This window comes from Melopsittacus undulatus, chromosome 1 (assembly GCF_012275295.1).
Source record: "Melopsittacus undulatus isolate bMelUnd1 chromosome 1, bMelUnd1.mat.Z, whole genome shotgun sequence".
NCBI classification, from domain to species: Eukaryota; Metazoa; Chordata; class Aves; order Psittaciformes; family Psittaculidae; genus Melopsittacus; species Melopsittacus undulatus.
In genome coordinates, this window is record NC_047527.1 from 40614138 (window position 1) to 40633582 (window position 19445).

At 40.7% G+C, this 19445-nt stretch overlaps 1 protein-coding gene across 1 annotated transcript; it reads right to left on the reverse strand.

The window, feature by feature from the left end:
• Positions 1-7817: 7817 nt before the first annotated feature.
• On the reverse strand, positions 7818-16843 carry MRPL15 (mitochondrial ribosomal protein L15). Its single transcript, XM_005152544.3, has 5 exons — positions 16619-16843; positions 13287-13444; positions 10822-10987; positions 10252-10375; positions 7818-9152 (listed from the first exon to the last, which is right to left on the reverse strand). The coding sequence occupies exons 1-5, from the start codon at positions 16715-16717 to the stop codon at positions 8815-8817; spliced, it is 885 nt and encodes a 294-aa protein (XP_005152601.1). The 5' UTR covers positions 16718-16843; the 3' UTR covers positions 7818-8814.
• Positions 16844-19445: the final 2602 nt, after the last annotated feature.

The window sequence follows — 19445 nt, forward strand, 5'->3', positions numbered from 1 at the left end:
CCTTTATTTTTTCATTGGCTAATTAGAAACATGCCACAGAACCAGAACCATATGTAAAATTGTGAGTCAGATAGTAAAGATTATCTGAAGGAGAAAAGGCCTGCCTTTTCTGTTCAACAACACAGGGCTTGTGCAAGTTCCTAGTTATTTCATTCAGGAAGAATCAAAGTTTCCTTTCAGCCATAGAAAAACATAGAGCTCTGACTCTTTGTGTAGCCAGATGCAGTGCTAGCAGCAAACAGCACGATGAATCAACCAACTTCCAATATTTCAAGAAACATTAAAATAACAAAAGTCATTTAGAAGACAAAAAAATTCCTCCAGTCCCAAGGACTGCTCCAAGGTGGCTTCTTTAGGGCATCAGTACAGGTTTGCCTGTGAAACTGAGTAATGTGAGGAACCACTGAAAATGTCTGCAGTCTACTTTTGGAGTCAATGATTATTCTTACAGGGATAAAAGACTGCTTTTGCATGGGGGGGCTGTTTCCCCAAATTTACATGGCTTCTTGTTTTGCCAAAGGTCACATACAATTCTCAGAAATGTTATACCCTTGAAATGTTAATCTAGGCAACCAAAGAAAAATCAGAAGCATTCTGGAAGTCTTTAAGATAAGTTTTACTCTTCCTTTTTAATATACAGTTTGCTAAGGAACAGAACTCAAAATCATTTCCAGCAGGATCTGCCATGATGACTGAATCATAGAATCAACAAGGTCAGAAAAAAACCTTTAAGATGATCAAGTCCACTCTTTACCCCAGGACTGCCAAGTCCACCATTAAACCATGTCACTAAGGGCCTCATCTACACAGGTTTTGAACACTTCCAGGGATGGCGATTCCACCACTCCCTTGGGCAGCCTGGTGCAATGCCTGTTCTATCACCCTTTTGGTGAAGAAATTTTTCCTAATATCCACTTTAACCCCCCCCCCCCCGCCCCCCCCGCCCCTGGCACAGCCTGAGGCCATTTTCTCTTGTTACTTGGAAGAAGAGACCAGCCACCTCCTAATGGTGAAACAGGTGTCATAGAATCATAGAATAGTTAGGGTTGGAAAGGACCTTAAGATCATCTAGTTCCAACCCCCTGTCATGGGCAGGGACACCTCACACTAAACCATGTCATTGTGAGATGTTACATCTGGTCAGCAGAAAATTCTGCAACTCAGAGAATATCCCATTATGTTTGATTTTGGATTCTTTAAGACTGGATGAGTAAGGAGAATGCAAACACCAAGGTTTTTACTTTGATTTTATTAAGGAAAACAAAAGGAGCATATTCTGAACTTTGATTGCTGTCTGCATCTCACAGTTTGGTCAGAGCAGCCGCAATACACAGCTCCCAGGAGACCAGATGCAAAACCTTCATGTTCTGAACAAGCTTTCAAGCTACCTTAACTTCATCTTTTTAAGTGTATATTAAAAACACCGAAAAAAAAAGACCAAATGTGATTATTAAGTCAATTAACTGTTCATCTCGAAGTTTAAGCCTTCCAGACTTAGAGACCAGCGAATAGAGAACCAGAATTCAGGAATTCCCACAGGAATAAATGCATCTGGTCACTAGGTGTCAGCCTTGCCTGTACCACAAGCACACCGGACCTTCTCACAGTCCCCGTGAGCAGACGCAACAGCTCTCAACGCTACAGATGATCATAGCAGTCCTGGTATTTGGGGAAAGCAGCAGAGGAGGATACTGTTTGTGTGGGATGTTTATTTATGTACCTGGTACTGTAATATTTGTTACTGTCAGGTTTGGAGGCTGGAAACAACAGCATGTTTCTTGTTTCTTTCATGCGGAGGAGAGGCGACTGGAAGTAAACTGCAGAGACAGCAGAGGCGTTATGCTCTCAAACAATGAGTAAATCAGCAGGGTATAAGCAATGAATCAGTAACTGCTTTGCAAGCCTCACAATATTTACTGTTTATCCTAAAGCACCAGCCCCTGGAATAATGCCATCAACATGAAAATGCTGGCTCCCACTTCCTAAATTTGCTTGTTGCCTTGCTGGATACAGGAACAATGCTTGGAAACAAGATCCCTGCAGGGCTGAAAACTCTAAGGACAACAAAGAAAACCTAAACTGTATTCTTTAGATCACTTATCAAATACTTATAGTTCATAACAGTACAGTCAGCAAAAAAACAATGAGCAATTAAACATGGAGTGGAGCTTCAGTGGTGTTTGCAGAACACTTGTATGTTTCTGACTCAGGAATCTTTTCAGATGGAGACTTTCATATCACTATTCTCATTTTCCCAAGTCTGCATCTTTTCCTTATCTAGGGCCAACTACAGTACTATGGCTGCACGGCAGTGTCTATAGAGGTCTGCTATCACTGCAGTTTCCTAATATGCTGCAAGCAAAGTCATCCAGCTCAGCTGAGTGCAACAGTTTGAGCTGGAAAACACGCACTTTGCACAAGATGCAGGAAAAAATTACTTGCCAGGTTTTTACCCTCCATTTTCTTCTTTGGTTCTCTTAATAGATAAGCTTTTCCACAATAACTAAAGACAAAATTCCAGCATCCCAGTGCTTTGATTCCCTCAGACACATCAAAATGAGGCAGAAGAACTCACCCAGGTAGAATTTTGCAACATGTTAATATCCTCACTAATTCATTTCATGATCACTGCACAGTGAGCACCTGTCTTTGGTGATGAACCTGGAAGGGCTGGAGCCTTCCTACACCAACAATAACAACAAACCCCAACAACAAAGTCACAATCAGCCCACACATTTCACCAGTCCTAGAAGTCAGGGAGGCAGCAGGGTCCTACCAGCCAAGTCCAACATAAAACCAGTAGAATAGTATTTTGACTGGAATAGTCTCAAGCCTAGTACAGGACCCATACCCAAAGTGCCTGCTGTGGAGATTAGTGCCTTGCCAAAAACTAAAAAAAGAAGGGATGATTGCCTGTGCACTAAAAGCCAAACACATCAATGAGGTTTCAGGAATCCAGCAATCACAGAAAACAGAAAAATGGCGAGTCCAAACCTCTTTCATACAAACAACACAACTCATCACAGTACATGGAGAGGCCCTAAGAGACACACTGGACTGCAGGTTCTCAGAGAGCAGTGAGATGTGTTCAAATATGCCTTCTCCAACCATTCCAAGCACCACTTGCTGAAGCAGATACCTGGGGACGGACACACACACACACTACCTTCCTCTCCTGTTTTTTTCTTTTGCAAATCCAGGTGACTTGAATTTCCATGCTTTGCTTACAAAAGAAACACATACAGCACTTAGTACAAACATCAGTAACATGAGGGCTTAAGAAAGTAGGGAGGCAGATTTTGAATGGCAATACCAATGCAGGGCTGGGAACTGAGAGTCATCCATCTTGAAAGAGTTAGAGGCTTCCAGGTGGGGATGCCAGCAATTTCTGTGTCCTGGGAAAGCTGCTGTCTCCAATGGCTGTAAAATAACACTGAGCATCTGACTGCCAGCAGTCTTGGTGCTCTTGTGGCACCAAAGGTGTCCTCTGACTTGTTTTTCATTAAATCAGCATGCTTCCCTTCAAAGACAATTACAACCTAAAAGACATAAAGCTTCAGAAGTGCTTGCAGACATAAGACATTAAGCTTCAGAAGTTCCCAATGGCAAGCTGGACAATCCACATTGGTGATATGTGGATTCCTAGGGAGAATGTCCAACTATTAACTTCAAGGATCTTAGGTCGCTGAAAAGACAGAGATTCAGCTGCAGATACATCAGTTTTGAGTATATACAAGTGTGCTATATATTAAAACTACTGTCATGGTCAGTGGAGCTTGGAGTGCAATTTAGTCGCTCAGATGTCCACTTCAGGCTAAACACAGCAATTCTCCAGACTCCACTCACTGTATCAGTCAGATTACTACTGACAATGAAATGAGCTTAAGCAACTGTCTACATGTGAGCAATGTAAATTTAGACTAGCATTAATTCTGAAATTAAGACAATACCTCACTATAGTAAATTTATAGGGAACTTGGATTCCAACTTTTGAAGCTCTGAACCACAGCTACAGTCAATGAAGTAAAAAACCCCAAAACATCTCCCTTGTCAGATATTAAAAGTGAATTGATGTTAAAACATTAACATCACGAAATGTCAGACTTTCATGTTAACCTGCCATGTTTAGAAAGTAGAGCCCAGACAGGACAATCCTATCACGAGACAGAGTGAATCTTAGAGAGGCTGAGTTTCCAAAATTCAAGGAGAGACTTATTTGGGCATTGATGCATTGAACACAAAATTGCTTATCCATTCAGACTTGAATCTAGAGTGTGCAATTCTGAGCTCAGTTCACAGACACCCTTCAGTGGGCGCTCCTTGACTTTGGGTAAGCTCTGAATCCAATACTCAAGGGGCCTTCCAGCCCCGGTCACCATGTGTCTTGGAAGCTACAAGGTTAACTAGTAAACAACACTGCTGTTGACATTTTTAACAACAAAAGCAACACCAGTCCAGGAAACTCAAGCCATGAAAAACCCCCTCGTATAAACAGATGCAGGAATGATCAACACTTTTCCTGCTCCAGAGGCACATAAAACAACCAGATTTTCAAACCCAGAGTGGGCCAGACAGGATGACACTGTGAGAATGATTGAGCCTCATAGTTCCCACCACTACAACGGGAGAAATGAGAAGAGACCTCGGGAAGATGCAGATGCAACAGAGGGAATATTAGCCAAAGGACACAGAATAGATCTGAGGATAGTTTGCTTCCATTGAGAAACTGGTGCTTACTTTAGACAATGCCATGTATTTCTGCTACAAAAGATCAGGAGGGGACACCTGGGCTAGGAGATGGAGCTTAAAAAGTTCATAATTTTCCTCTAATGGGTAAGAATTCTGTCACTCCTGGACTTGTAACTACACCTCTTCATAGACTGAACCATAGCAATAAACTACAGACTGTGGGCTCTGTCCTATTCCCACCTGATCACAAAATTTTAAATCTATGTATGGAATATAAAACTGACTATTTTGGACAGACACAGCATCTTTCTGATTTTACATACGTGTAAATATAACACTTAAATATTTAAAATGCAGAACTTGTGCAACAATTTCAAATTAGAGACAGATTTTTTACAGAACCTGAGGGTTCAACAGGCCAAAATAAGCTTTGCATTAGCATTTTGAATTTTAGCAATAAAATGCAAAATAATAAAATAGCAATGGGAAGCTATCTTCATAATTGATCACTATGACTTCCTGAGCACTACCATCAATTATGCTTGTATGTCAAAACAATGTTGGCACACTGCCAGCAAAGATCCAGATCAAGGCCACAGATTTATTCCTTCACAGACATCAAAGAATGGCACCATCAACTCTGGTTGTTAAACACGAATGCTATAATATGAAGTATAACAAACTAAAAGGCAACATGGTTTTGTTATACATATAAGTAAAAGGGTATGTTTTAACTTGCTTCATTTTGAGTCAGCAGATACCTGCAAGTATAGTCTTGATCAGCTGCTGTTAGTGGAGTCTCTCCCATAGGAAATCTGTGACTTCTAATTATCACAGTGTGATATAACAAGGCACATACTCATTCAGAGGCCTTTATTTTGGTATCAGTCTCACATACGTAATCAGTTTTATCAAGGAACCATCCAAAAGTGCCATGTTGTCGATAAACACTGACATGGCTTTCAGCATTTTATGGCTCAAGTACCATTTATTCTCCTCAGCTACCTGATAATACTTTTCCGGTTACAGCAGATTGGGTGCTTCTGGCTGTGCAATACATTGTTGCATATGAAAACCCCCTATCAAAACAGGATATCCAAAGCAATCATTTATCTGATGAACATGAAAACATGGTACATATTCCTAAGTAAAGAGAATGGCCTTAGATGCCACTGCTGCCTTAGTCTTACATCAGTGAGCCTGACCTTCACATAAACAACAGTCCACTGGGAGACTGTTTATTACAGATTTATTAGAAACCTTGTCAATAACTTATTTGTGCTTTTGATAATTCTGTGTTCGGTTGCCAGGAGCCTTGTGTTCCTGACGAGATAAAGTGAACAGGAAATCCTCTATAGCCTTGTCACTTTTTCACTAGTAAATAAAAATTAGAGCAACCATCATAGAACACTAGCTAGTGTAAACAGAAGAGGTTACAAGAAAAAAAGATCAGCGTTGCATATTTTAAATAAAGCAACATACAGCCCCTTCTGCCCTCTCCAATTATAAGATGATAAAAGATCACCTTTATAAAGTAAAATGACCGGATTTTGTGGAACGTGGCTGTTTTGGCTCCAAGGTATTTGTAGCGTTGTAGTATCAGAGCCAGGATACAGCTGCCTTGTGACTAAGATGTCGTTCACTGAATAAGTGCTATCCAATCCCTCAACGTCACCAGACATCTGTTTCCTGTTTTCATTCTTTCTTTTGCTGTTATCATTTTATCCAAGTTACCCTTTCACCTGAAAACCATTTAGAAACACACAGAAACCAGTGCATGCACACGTGTATCGAAGAAGTTGATTTAGAAAACAAAAAAATTGCAAAAGCAATTTGTTCATTTTAATACAAAGAGCAGGAGTGGAAACAAGTTGCTGTTCACCCCCCCTTCTCCTCCCCAAAATACACAATGATACATAAACACTTTTGTCTTCTGGTCTTCACTAATATGACTAACTTCCTTCTTCACTTCCAGTTAAGTAGCTTTCCTGTCGAGTACCACCACCTTCACAAAATACAATTGTGAATTGATTCATAAAAACAGAAACATTATGGCACAAATAAGGGAAGGCAATAAATACTCTTCCCCCCTCCTCCAACTCCTTCCCAAATGGAAGCAGTGTAGTATTGTAATAACAAACAGAGAAAAAAAAAGTATTGCTTGTCATTTAAGGTTCCAAACCAACAATCATCAGGATGCAGAACAGGATACATCTAAAGTGAGAAAGTTATTTACCTCACATTCAAGTTAACACTAGCTATACTTTTTTTTGGCACATGGTATTATTCTTAAGGTGCCAAAGAAGTGTTGTGCACCTTATAAAATATGAATGTTAACACCACTAAGACCAAATTCCTGCTATTCACAATCCAATTTTACATTGGTGTTCTTTTGCTGTTTCACCTATACTTAAACCACAAGTCAGAATTACCATTACTGATAGCATCTAAACACATATTAACAACGAACAATAGAACCTGAAGAGTAACTTGTCAAAAGTTAGGGACTTTCCATTGTTAAGATCTGAATTTCAGATTAGTTAATGAGCCTGAGAATAGAAGACTTAATTTGTGTTTACAGATGCTGATATTAATTGACAATGCAGTTTGTTGAGTGAAGCAAAAATCTGGCCTGGCTGACAAACACCAATTCAAAAACTCCTCCTCTTGTTATTCTCTGAAAGAAAAAGATTTTTAGATTTGAGGCACACCAGCAAAATACCAGTGTTAGACAGAAGCAGGAGAAACAAGAGATTAGGGCACTCAAAGGGCTTTCCCTAGGAGATGGACTGGTTTGGCACCTACAGGAAACTGTAAGTAGCATTTCCAAAGGCACATGAAAATTGGGAAGCAAAACGCCTTCTTGTGTTCTGGTCTTACGGGCTGTTTCCTGCATCCTAATAAACAAATTACCCCTATTTTAAAGCCAAATTCAGCTTCTATTAAAGTTCATGTAACTATGAGGGATCATATGAGGGAGCAAGGTCCGATAACTTAGTTTCCTTTCTCACCTTTCAGTTTACTTGTTTCACCACCCCAAACGCTCAAAACTAATCTTGTGAGTGAAACCTAGAATACTCTTAACATAGCAATAATACAGCACTCTGCAGAGATAGACAATACATACATTTGTTGGAAAATGTTTTTCAAGATTTTAATGACACCAACCTGATACACGGATAAAAACAATTTCTTCATAACTTCTCACATCATCTTAATTGATTCGCACACTGTCACATATGCAGCCTGTGATCAAGCTGAAAATGGATCCTAATTGTGTACTTTGTTTATCACATCCTCATCCTTCATAATCTATGGTCACTTTCTAGTATCCATTGACTCCAAATTCTGCTATACATTTCCATAATGACATTACATTTGTGTCTGGACAAGTTTTAAATTCTGATTGCATAAAAAAAGCCATTGAAGATAGATACCTTTCTTTTTTTGCCTTCTAACTTTAGACAGAAAGTTCTTTTAAACTGCATACCCTATCGTTCTCAATTCTACCTGAAGGAATAAGACAAAAATCAAGACACTCTCCAGCTCTACTGCTACCAATGGCAATGGCAAAATGCAAAACATTGCTATGGCATTGAAGAGGTTAATGAATTCTTCTGTACATTGTTACTTCTAGTTGGTTCTAATTTTCCCCATCTGAAAAAAGGTGAATACCTCAAGAGGTAATCAAGATAACATTATAAATTATGTCTTGGAAAACTGTATGCAGTACAATTGTAAAACGAATAGGAGCTCTATACAGCCATGTTTCTAATTTTAAATGGTGGGGGAGGACATAAACTAATTATTATGTCAAGTTACTCTTTGGAGTCATCCTCTGAAATAAATGCAACATCAAAACATTCCATCCAATAAAGTAACTATCAAATCACTGCAAGAGAAAGTGCTCCAACATGCACTTTATGTCAGACTCTATGCTATTTCCAAACGTTAAGACTTTTCATACAATGTATTATGACAATAATAAAGTTGAGAGCTACCCCAGAAGAACAAAAATTTATGTTTTGTCTAACAGGAGTCTTAAAAAAAACAAACATCACTTGGTATCCATTATTTCATACCCAGATGTTTCCTGTACACCTGCAGTTGTCTCCAGTCCTGAAATCATGAGCTATAGTATTTTAACAGGCTCTCATCAGTTGGTTTAAAAACTTTCTTGTCTGTCATGCTCACGATCCACCCTGGAGCAAGACCAAAAAATATCTGCCTAGGATCCTTGCGCATGCTTAACATTTTGAAGAGTTCATCTTTAGTTATGTCTGGTAAGATGTAGCCATATTTCTTGGCAAGTTCAAGCCTGGCTTCTGCAACCTTAGATGGATCTGCCAGGTATCCACGATTCCTGGCATCTGTGTAGTAACGGACTAGATCTTCGGGTGGAAGCATTCGCTTTGGAATAGGCTGGCCACGCAGGAAGAATACTATTGGCTTACATAAAATTTCTGTGGGCAGACATGAGAGAACATTAGATGCTATGCTTTATAAGACATATTTAAAGACATTAACTATACCTTCTTGATATTTTGTGCTGAATAAATTTTTCAACTCCTACTACAAATATCAAGCAAAACCCTCAAATCTTCAGAATACTCTTGTTCAGAATGAGACAATGGTTTAACTGTTTCACTTACTCAAACACATCTCTTTGAGCTGGTATTTACAGTGACAGTCTGGATGAACTACTATTTCTAATACATTTAGAATGTCTACTTTGGAAAGATACTAAGCTAGATGCCACCATTTATTTAAAGGACTGACTTTCAGGTTAGAAGCAATGCATCTGCATGGCTACTTACACACTGTACCAACAAACGCCAAATTTGGTGTTTCTGTTAAGTGTTTTTAAATCGAGAATGAACGGCACATGCACCTATTTAATAATTTCTGAGACTATCCTCTTCTCCTTGAGTTTTACTGAATTTGGCAAATTACATTCTGGAGCCTTTTAACCTCAGTATTTTGATTATTTTCCCAATTGGAAAAAAAAACCCAAAACAAAAAAACTTGTATCACTCCAGGGTAACATATTTTGCACACTAAAAATGTCTATTCCTCTTGTTCTCAGTCTCATTCACACATGAAAGCTCCATTATTGTCAATAAAAACTGCATGAATGAATATTAGGCAGGATGCAGCCTCAAGCAAAGCAAAGCCTCATTCTTCAGTGAAAGTGTTCTGAAAACAATAGCCATTTTGACTGGAATGATTCTGAGCTTCTGTAACTTAGTTATTTCCTCACTTTAACTGGAAAGTATTTTAAATTAAAAATATAAACATGCACAGTGTTTTCCAAATCTTTTTTTCCTGAATCTTCTCAGTGTTATTAAACATGTGAGAAAGAAGACAAAAATTAAAATAATTTTTTTATTAGTTCCTCTACTTACAAAGCTTCTTGGACTTCTTTAACTGGCTGATTGGTAAATGACTACGAACATTGCTAGGGCTGAAGAGCAAAACTGAGGACACATTACAGTTCAACATTTCTATAACACTGTTTTGTGGAATCTTTTAGAGTAGAAGAAGTGGATGAGAAATTCTTACCCAAACTCCTTGGATCATAGAATGATGTTGTTACAACACCTCCATTTTTTTCTACGGCTGCAATTGCTAATTCAGATGCCCTCTGCACTTCAATATTTACTTTTGCTGCAAAAATATCAGCACCCTGTAAATTTCAACACATATTAGAGTACCATTAAAATAAGTACTTCATGACATACTTTTATTCTTTTCAGAGTTGTAGAAGTATTAAATCCAGCAAAATGTTATGATTTGCCTGTTCCCTGCACCAAGACAGGTAACCAAATTGCTCAGCCTCTTGGGCTGAATGAAAAGAAAAAACAAACCCTTTGCCTTTCCAAAACATGCATACATTTCCTTCAGTACATACTAGTCTTCTGTGCAAAGTACTTGTTCGACCTTTTGTTATGTGTTCCTTCAACATCACTTTTGTAGTCTCTCAGGTCTGAAAACACCATCCTGGGGATTTTTTTGCTAACACACAGTGCCCTCTAGTGGATTTACTACCACAAAAATGCCACAGCAAACTAATTTAGGAAGCAAAAATGCTTCCAAAACGCGGCAAAGAACCTTACAATCTAGTATGCATACCTCCTCCACCAGCTGGATACCATAATCCCTTTTGAGAGGTTGCACCGTTACACCTCTGGCATTAATGAGCTGTGTTAAGTCAATCGGTTGCGTGGGGTCAACTCTACCCAAATCAATCAGGTACTGCAGCCTCTGCAGACTGAGCGGTTGGTACTGACGTCTGCAGCTGGGGAGAGGAAAACAAAAAACAACCAAACAAAACCATCAGAAATTTACAAAACTGAAGCTTTAATAGGAAGTGGTCAACTGAGGTACTGCACACTGTATTCCATTTTCTACCTACTCCTAACACTACCAAGGAAATGTTTAAAACACACCCATCCATAAGCAAAATTTTAAGTTTAATGCAAATAAAAGCCCTAGTTACAGCACACGATTCCTTATGCCTTCAGGTTTGCTCATACAACCCCACCTCCAGTATGATATTAATCAATGAAGGAATCAAAGTGTCAGCATTTCCTGGAAAGCCAGCAAGTATCTAAACACCTAACATGCTCAAAGTGAATCAAGCTTGGTAGCTTCACTGATACATTCAGAAAATTCTCCTACAAAAAACAACTCCAAGACAGCAAAACACAATCAAAACCAAATATACCCTCTCCTCCCATAAAAAAGACTACCAAAACAAACCCAGCACATGCTCCTGCACAGCTTGCCTATATCCAACCAGATTTCTTCAGTCCATTCGTACTGTACCTGGTATCTCACCAGTACTAAATGGAATCTTACTCTAAGTAACACAAAAAAAGAGAAACATTGCAAAAAAATACATTAACCCATATCCCCAGAGGAAGTTGGAATATTTTATCAATAGCCATCAGCTTCAGCAGAATCTAATTTTGGGGTTTACACAGTTCTGAATTCATAATACCAGCAAATCCTCAGTTTTCCCCATCCCAGTGTCTATGCCTCCTGCATACCACTGATGTCAATGCTTCAGTGTCTCCCCAGTGCAGAACATGTTCACTAGGAAACCATTCACAATTGCCTGATGTGGAAATTTTGCAAACAATATTGAAGAGAAATTACAGAATACTTTTTTGTTTCCACATGCTGTCAGATGTGGTTAAAAAGAGCAAGGCTATCAATTTCTTGTCACTGCAGAAGGCTGGAGTTTTGCTGTTGGTTATTGATGAACTTGTGCCCACTGTTAACATGAGACTCTCAGTGTCTGCATTGTGCAGCATTTCCTTTGGACTGCAAATCTACATTCTGTCTTCTAAGGTACTTCTCATTTACTCCTATAATAATGTAAACAGGAAGAAATGACTGTGCTTGGAAATAAAGTTTGAATCACACTTCAAAACTAGTAAGACTCACAAAGAAAACCTTTAATAACTAGGACAGGTCTGTAAGTTATAGTGCACGCATGAAGCATGCAAATAAATGCACAACTATTTGAAGTTATATCAGCAGATAAAACAAACTGTAAGTCTAACAATTCACAGGCAAATACACATTAGCCTTTTTATTCTTGAAATGTCTGCTAGGTCTGGTATATTTTTGTTACTGCTGCCTATAACAGCATTATATGGGTACAGAAGTTTTCATGACCACACCTAAAGCAACAAAATGGGTAGTGACCCAGGTACCACACATGCTACCTTAGGAAATAAAACCAGCTTTACACAACAACAACAAAGCCCACCACAATTAATTTCTTAAAATTGTCAATATAAGGGAAGGAATTTAACAGAACAGTGAGTGGCACATGGCTCTCCAGCTAATGACAGTGACTGCAGAAAAAGACACATTAGAAGAATACTTTAAAACGTTAAAAAGCTGGAAGATGGACATGGCACAAACAAGCACAATGTGAAAAGAGGACAGAGTGTCAAATAAGGCAATGCCCAAGGAGAACAACAGTGAAACATGACTTACTGGCCTCATCCAGCAGATATGATATCAAAGTGCTTGTTAAGTCCCTAGGTAGAACAGACCAAGTACAGACAGACAAAACACAGCAGCGTCACAGGGCTAGAAAGTAGAGTCATGAAAAGAAGCAGAATTGTTTGGCTAGCAGCAGATCAGAGATTCAGTGAATAAAGCAAAGAAAAATAACAAAGCAAGGCTATGAATTACACTGCCATGCCCAACATCCTTGCTGGAGTCAATGGGGCTTTTCCCAGTTGGTTCAATAGGTTACCTGCTGCGCTAACAGGCTGAGAGAAACAAGCACACATGGAGGAATAGTGTCAGAGGAGAAACACATTCAGCTGGTAGGGGGAGAATACACAACGAAAAGGATTAATAAGCACAGCTGTACACCAACAGAAAATAAGTTAATTCATTATAAAAATAATCTCACAAGAAGTGGGAGATTCTGCTGGTAAGGAAGCTAGTGATCTGAGATGAATATCTGATTTTCAGTTAGGCCTGTTTTGACATATCAGAATCTGGCTTCAGGAGAAGGATCAAAAAAAGCAGAAAATGATCAATTTACATGTAAATGTGAATGAACTTACCTATGTCCCTCATTAAACCCATATTTTGGTATGGCCAAGTAAAACGGAGTCTGGCCACCCTCAAAGCCTAATCGGGGGCGATTTCCTCTTTGTCTTTCTCCTTTGTGACCTCGACCACACTTCCTACCTCCATATCTTCCACGGCCACGTCTTTTCTCCTTGAAAACAATCAACAATACATTTAGTCAACTACTTTGGAGAGCAGCATCTACAAAACATAAGATTTCAGATACAAACAACTAAGCAAAAAGCTGTTTCTGGAGGGATAAAATAAATGACAGCTCTTTTCTAAGGGGAAAACCAGAAAGGAGTCAAGGTGTTTTTTCCAGAGCACACACAGCTCAGGGCAAGCACCATAAACAGTTTGAAAGTTTACATGAACACATACTGCTATAGAAGCAATACCAGTATTTAATCCTACCTCTTATACCTCCAAGTTAGAGAATTTTCCTGAATTAACTTGACATTTCCTCCTATTTCATGAGAAAGCTACTCAGTGCTCAGAAGTTTCCCAAAACTGACAATGGAAAAAAGAAATCAAAGAAAAAAAAGAAACCCAAATCAATTCTATTTCAAGGTGCAGGGGAACAGACTATATATGGTGTGTGCATATAGAGAATTCTTTGTATGGATTCAGACTTTCTAAACAGTCTGCTAGTGCTGCAGTTTCTACTGACAACAAATCAAAAGAACAGATTTTATTTTAGCCTTTATTATTTCTAAAATTAAGACTATTATACTAAGTTATTAGTTTCTTGAGCACTTTAAAGTAGCACTGCAGCTCTAAGTTGCAGTTCAGCAACGTTCTCGCACCAGCAGAAGTACTTGCACAGCTAAACGGTGAATGGGATCAGAGATGAGCACAAGTAAACCTTTTTAACCTCTAATTTAAAATCCAGGTCAGTTGCATCCTTCAGTACTATTCAACACTCAGATAACCAAGCTTCAAGCATCCAAATTCTATGAATCCCTCGGTGCAGTCAGACTGCAGCACAGAATATTGAATGACTATTCACAATATTTCACTCAAATCTGAGAAACGCTCATTACATCATGGTACTTGATTATGAGCCTAACACTACAAAGACACAAAAATTTATGGTTTATGCTCTTTATTGTGTCTGTAAGTTTTTCAAAGTTACTACTTAACACGCAGTGATATATTAGTAGAAAAGTCAGTATGGACATATATTAGTGAATTTTTTTCTACTCTATTTGAAACAACATCTGACTTAAGATGCAAACTTACAAGTATTAATACTAAATCATAGAACCATGATTTGGGTTGGAAGGAACCTTAAAGATCATCCAGTTTGAACCCCCCTGCCATGAGCAGGGACACCTCATAGTAGACGATGTCACCCAAGGCTCTGCTCAACCTGGTCTTGAACACTGCCAGGAATGAAGCATTTACCACTTCTTTGGGCAATCTGTTCAAGTGCCTCATCACCCTCACAGTAAAGAACTTTTTCCTTATATCCAACTTGAATTTCCTTTGTTTAAGTTTTAACTCATTACCCCTTGTTGTGTCACTACAGTCCCTGACGAAGTATCCCTCTCCAGCATCCTGAAAGGATGCTATGAGGTCTCCACGCAACCTCCTCTTCTCCAGGCTGAACAGCCCCAAATATTAATCAAGTGCAGTTTTATGCTAGAGTAGACCATCCCTGCTACCAAAGGAAATTGACTTGTCCCCAGCCCACATGTTATACTTCTTTATAGAGCTTCTTGTGCTAACACAAGGAGCTGTGCAGCTCTGCCCTGGACAAGTCAGGGAATTAAATGTTCATCTAACCTGCTTTCAGATGGTTTAGTTCTCTGTTCTGGGTCACGGCACAACCTCTAGCAACAGCGCAAAGTACACAGTGGGTATGAGCACCTGGAGGCAAAAGGACTGCCCAGCTGCGCACCCCTTTCCCCCTTCTGGCAGTTGCCCATACACACACCAGATTACATGGTGACTTTAGTTAACACAAGTACACTGGGAACATCTGGTCACAAATGGAACGTAATCAGTACATTGACCAGATTTTAGATTGTCAGAGAATCTTGTCAAAACTTAAGTTTTTTTGCTGCAACTTATGTTTGTGAAGTCAAATGCTCTTAAATCTTATTTGGGAACTTCCTTAATCACAGAATAAGGTCATCAGACACAAAAAGAAAAATACCAGAGAAACAGAGTTGAGGTCACTTGTACAAACTCTAACTGAAGTCAAAGAGTTAACAGCAAAAAGGGGGGAGGAGGGAAGGGGGAATCTCATTTCCTAGATGAAGTCCCAAATTACCTGGTAAAGAGCCAGTGAGCACATAAAAATCCTATTTTCAAGCTGAAAAAAAAAGCGGCTTCCAAAAACCAACAGCTGCCTTGAAAAACACAGCCCTGAGACCAAAAACTGTCAGGAAAGCATCGATTCTAGTAAACCTCAAGTCCAGACTACCTCACATCTTCTGGATGCTAAGCATGAAAATACCATTTTGAAGCTTGGATTAGTTTGAAAAACCTTTAAGAATCACCACTCCAGCCCGGTACAGGGTGACTTTTAGCTCTGCTTGACCCTGGCTAAGCTGGGCATTCACAGATCCAAGTGAAGCAACTTGACAGGGGAACCCCAACAGCTGTAGGGAGGGAAGAATTTCCATTACCTTACCTTGTGAAGGCAATAGGAGTTTCCGTGTTACAACTATGCAGGCATCTATAGGGAGATTTAAGCACTGACACGGAAGTGCTGCTTGGTGCCATTTCTCTATTCCTATGACTTTAGCCCCTCATCCCCCTGTTTACTGATATTCCCCCCAAGCCAGGAGAGTTTCTTCATGGCTTCTTTTATTTAGTCTTCTATCACTTCACAAGAAGACAACAAAGATACCATAAAGTTTTGGTTCTGATAAAACAATAGTAATGACAAATCCTCCTGGCATCACACTCCTTTTCAAGCCTTTTAACTGCCCCTTTTCAAATATATTACCCCATTCCGTAAGTATCTGGTACTCCTTACTTTTTTTCCCGTCTCCACACACACCCCGACAATGACCCTGAGGTTCAGCCAGGGCCACTTACCAACCTGTTCTCTGTGGGTATGGCAACTCATGCAGCCGCTACAAGCACGCAAAGGGCAAGAACAGGGCCAAGACACACAACAGTACCACTCACTCCTTTGCCTTTCCACACCTGCTCCAACGAGGCCTCTCTCCTGGGCCTGCAGTCATCTTCCTAAAGGCCCTCTGAGAACGGCAACCACTACCGGGGCCAGGTATGGCCGCTGCTGAGACAGCGTCCTGCCACCGCGGGGAAAAAGCGCCCGTACCCCACCCAACAAGCTGCAGGCACTCACCCTCTTTTTGGAGCCTGGGCTCGGTCTTAGGTTGGCCAGACTGACCCTAGGAAGCGACCGCAGCAGCTCCAGGGCCTTGCTCCCGCCATTCCAGCTCATATCCGCTCACCTCCCAAGGACGGCCGCAACGCTGGTCCGCACAGTTGCTTTACGGCAGAACCATAAACCGCACCTCCCGCCACTTCTCAACAGTGTCGTGCAGGCTCCCCTGCTGGTGGGGGTGTAGAGGGAGCCGCGGTACCGTAGGGCTGAGGCTGGAAGCGCTGCCCAGTGACCCAGGGCGCTAGAACCGATGGGCTGGAAGAGGTGCGGCGTGCCCGGGCAGGGCAGCCCTGCCACCTCCGGGCCGGCGGCGGAGCGGGATCAGCGCGGCTGCCGCATTGGGCCTCAGCTGTCTGCTGCCGTGTACGCAGCGTCCGGAGCTAACGTGTGTTAGAATACCCGTAGGTCCTAAGCTACGCATCCTTTCACAGTATTTACTTTTTTATTACTCAGAGATCTCGGTCACCACTTTACAACCACTGGGTTGCACCTAAAACCAACTGACTGTGCACAGAGCATCCTTCAAATAAAAATGGTATAGCCCACGTTAATCCAACAAAGTTTAAAGGGAGATACGGATTGGAAATGTGTATGACTTAAGGACATGGAGGTGTTGGAGCAAGTCCAGAGGAGGGCCATGAGAGTGGTAAGGGGCAGAGCAGTTTGGGTTGGAAAGGACCTTAAGATAATACAGTTCCAACTCCCCTGCCATGAGCAGAGACACCTCACACTAGACCATGTTGCCCAAGGCTCTGCTTAGCCTGGCCTTGAGCACTGCCAGGGATGGAACATTTACCACTTCTTTGGGAACCCTGTTCCAGCTCCTCACCACCCTCACAGTAAAGAACCTTATAGCTAAGCTGAACTTCCCCTGTTTCAGTTTAAATCTGTTACCCCTTGTCCTATCACTACAGTCCCTAATAAAGAGTCCCTCTCCAGCATCCCTGTAGGCCCCCTTCAGATACTGGAAGGCTGCTATGAGGTCTTCATGCAGCCTTCTCTTCTCCAGGCTGAACAGCTCCATCTTTCTTAGCCTATCTTTGTATGGGAGGTGCTCCAGTCCCCTGATCATCCTTGTGGCCACCACGTCAGGGACTGTGGTGATGAGACAAGGGCTCATGGCCCTTGATGATCTTAAGGTCCAATTTTAACCATTCTGTGATTCTTTGATGAGAGACTCTCCTTGTACTTGACCACTTCTGTTATTTTAATCTAAGTAGACCTACTGGAAAACCACATAGTTTCAACCAGTATATGGGTCTGGTGGAAACTGAATTACTCTCTGGAGCAGGGGGTGCAGGGGGTAGGCAAAGTACTGAATTCTAGAAGCTGCTGCTGAGGAGTTACCAGAAAGGCTGGTTCCTGTTGTGAAAATTACCCAGTACTCCTTGGTGCAATATCCTGCTTTTGGTCCTGAAACTTCTGTTTGACCAAAACCTCTTGCCTGTTGAATGTCTGTTAAAGATTACATCTTGGAGGACAGGTCACACAACAGCTCAGCCAGTTCTGAGAGTAAACAGGTGAAACGGAAATCATGTTGCAGAAATTTGTGAGTTCCACCCAGAAATCTGTACAGCTTCTTACCCCTTCAAAAAATTAATAAAGAAATTAATACAAATTACAGTGTAACCGCCCACAGGAAACTCAGGTATAGACAACCATCTTATCCAGGTCTGTTTCAGCCTCCAGGATAGGGAAAAAGAGAGTTTGCCTTGTAAAGCTCTCTTTAAGCAGAACATTGGAATTAGATGGAGAAGTATCACCTGTATGATAGACACCTCACTGTAAAGAGACAGACAACTTGTAAGTATCTGAAATATCCATCGATCAGTTTTCAGCAGCTCAGTTCCTCGAGCATTTGCATGTAAGGGGCAGAGTGCATGGTCAGTCTCACCTCTCCCCAGTGCCCCTCAGCCTCACTGGCAGCAGCTGGGAATTCAGGGAAGATCACTCCAGCTACACTGAATAAAAGACTAAAAGCTTGGTCTAATTATGAGCAGAGTACTGATCTCCTAGCTCAGAGGTTCATCACCTCATGGAGGTGACATTTTCACAGTAAGTAGCAAAACAGAGAAGGATCAGAAAACTTTGTTCATGTCCCAAAAAGATTCTCTATAGCAAGAATTAGGTTCACCATAATTGGGAAGCACCTGACATAACAGGAAGCTCCTGATTTTTTAGGAATCTTTTATGCGTGAGCTGTATTTTCTTAACAGATATGAATTGGGTGCAGTAGGTGAGGCAAGAACACATACTAAAGTAGAGAGAAATCAAACCACAAAGGGCTACCTGTGAAAATAACCCAATTTTAGCAATAAGAGGGACCCCCTGGCATAAATGCCATATATCAAAGCAGCTTGATAACCATGGCAAAAGAGGCTGTGTGTTAAATGTTATACAGCTGACACAAAGGCTTCTCCAATATTCTTGAGGCAGCCATGCTGATAAAAGTATAAGGATTGTTGAGCAAAAGCTTTATGAAAAAACATCTCTGCCTGGTATTGAACATGCTAGTGGGTAGGATGTGAAAGAAACATAGGGTGCTCTCAGCTGTTGTTTGAGCTGCCAAGAAAGCATCCTTGGTAGCCAGATACCACCCGGGAAATACAATGAGTAGATTGACTTTCTGAGAGCAAGTATCTGACAAAGATGTATGGAACAGAAGACAAAGAACAAAGTCTTTCATTTTGATAGAAATGTGTTTGCCATACTTGCTCAGAGTTGGTCTAAGTATTTGGAATGGACTGGAATGATCCAGTCATTTCAATACAGAGTGCCTGAATAG

What these genes read in the sequence shown, in the direction of transcription:
- MRPL15 (XM_005152544.3), bottom strand. Translation starts at nt 16,717, where the DNA reads ATGAGCTGGAATGGCGGGAGCAAGGCCCTGGAGCTGCTGCGGTCGCTT. An exon ending in GTATCCAGCTGGTGGAGGAG is followed by an intron (nt 10,376 to 10,821) that starts GTATGCATACTA and finishes TGAAATTTACAG; the next exon opens with GGTGCTGATATTTTTGCAGC. An exon ending in CTATGATCCAAGGAGTTTGG is followed by an intron (nt 9,153 to 10,251) that starts GTAAGAATTTCT and finishes GTCTGCCCACAG; the next exon opens with AAATTTTATGTAAGCCAATA.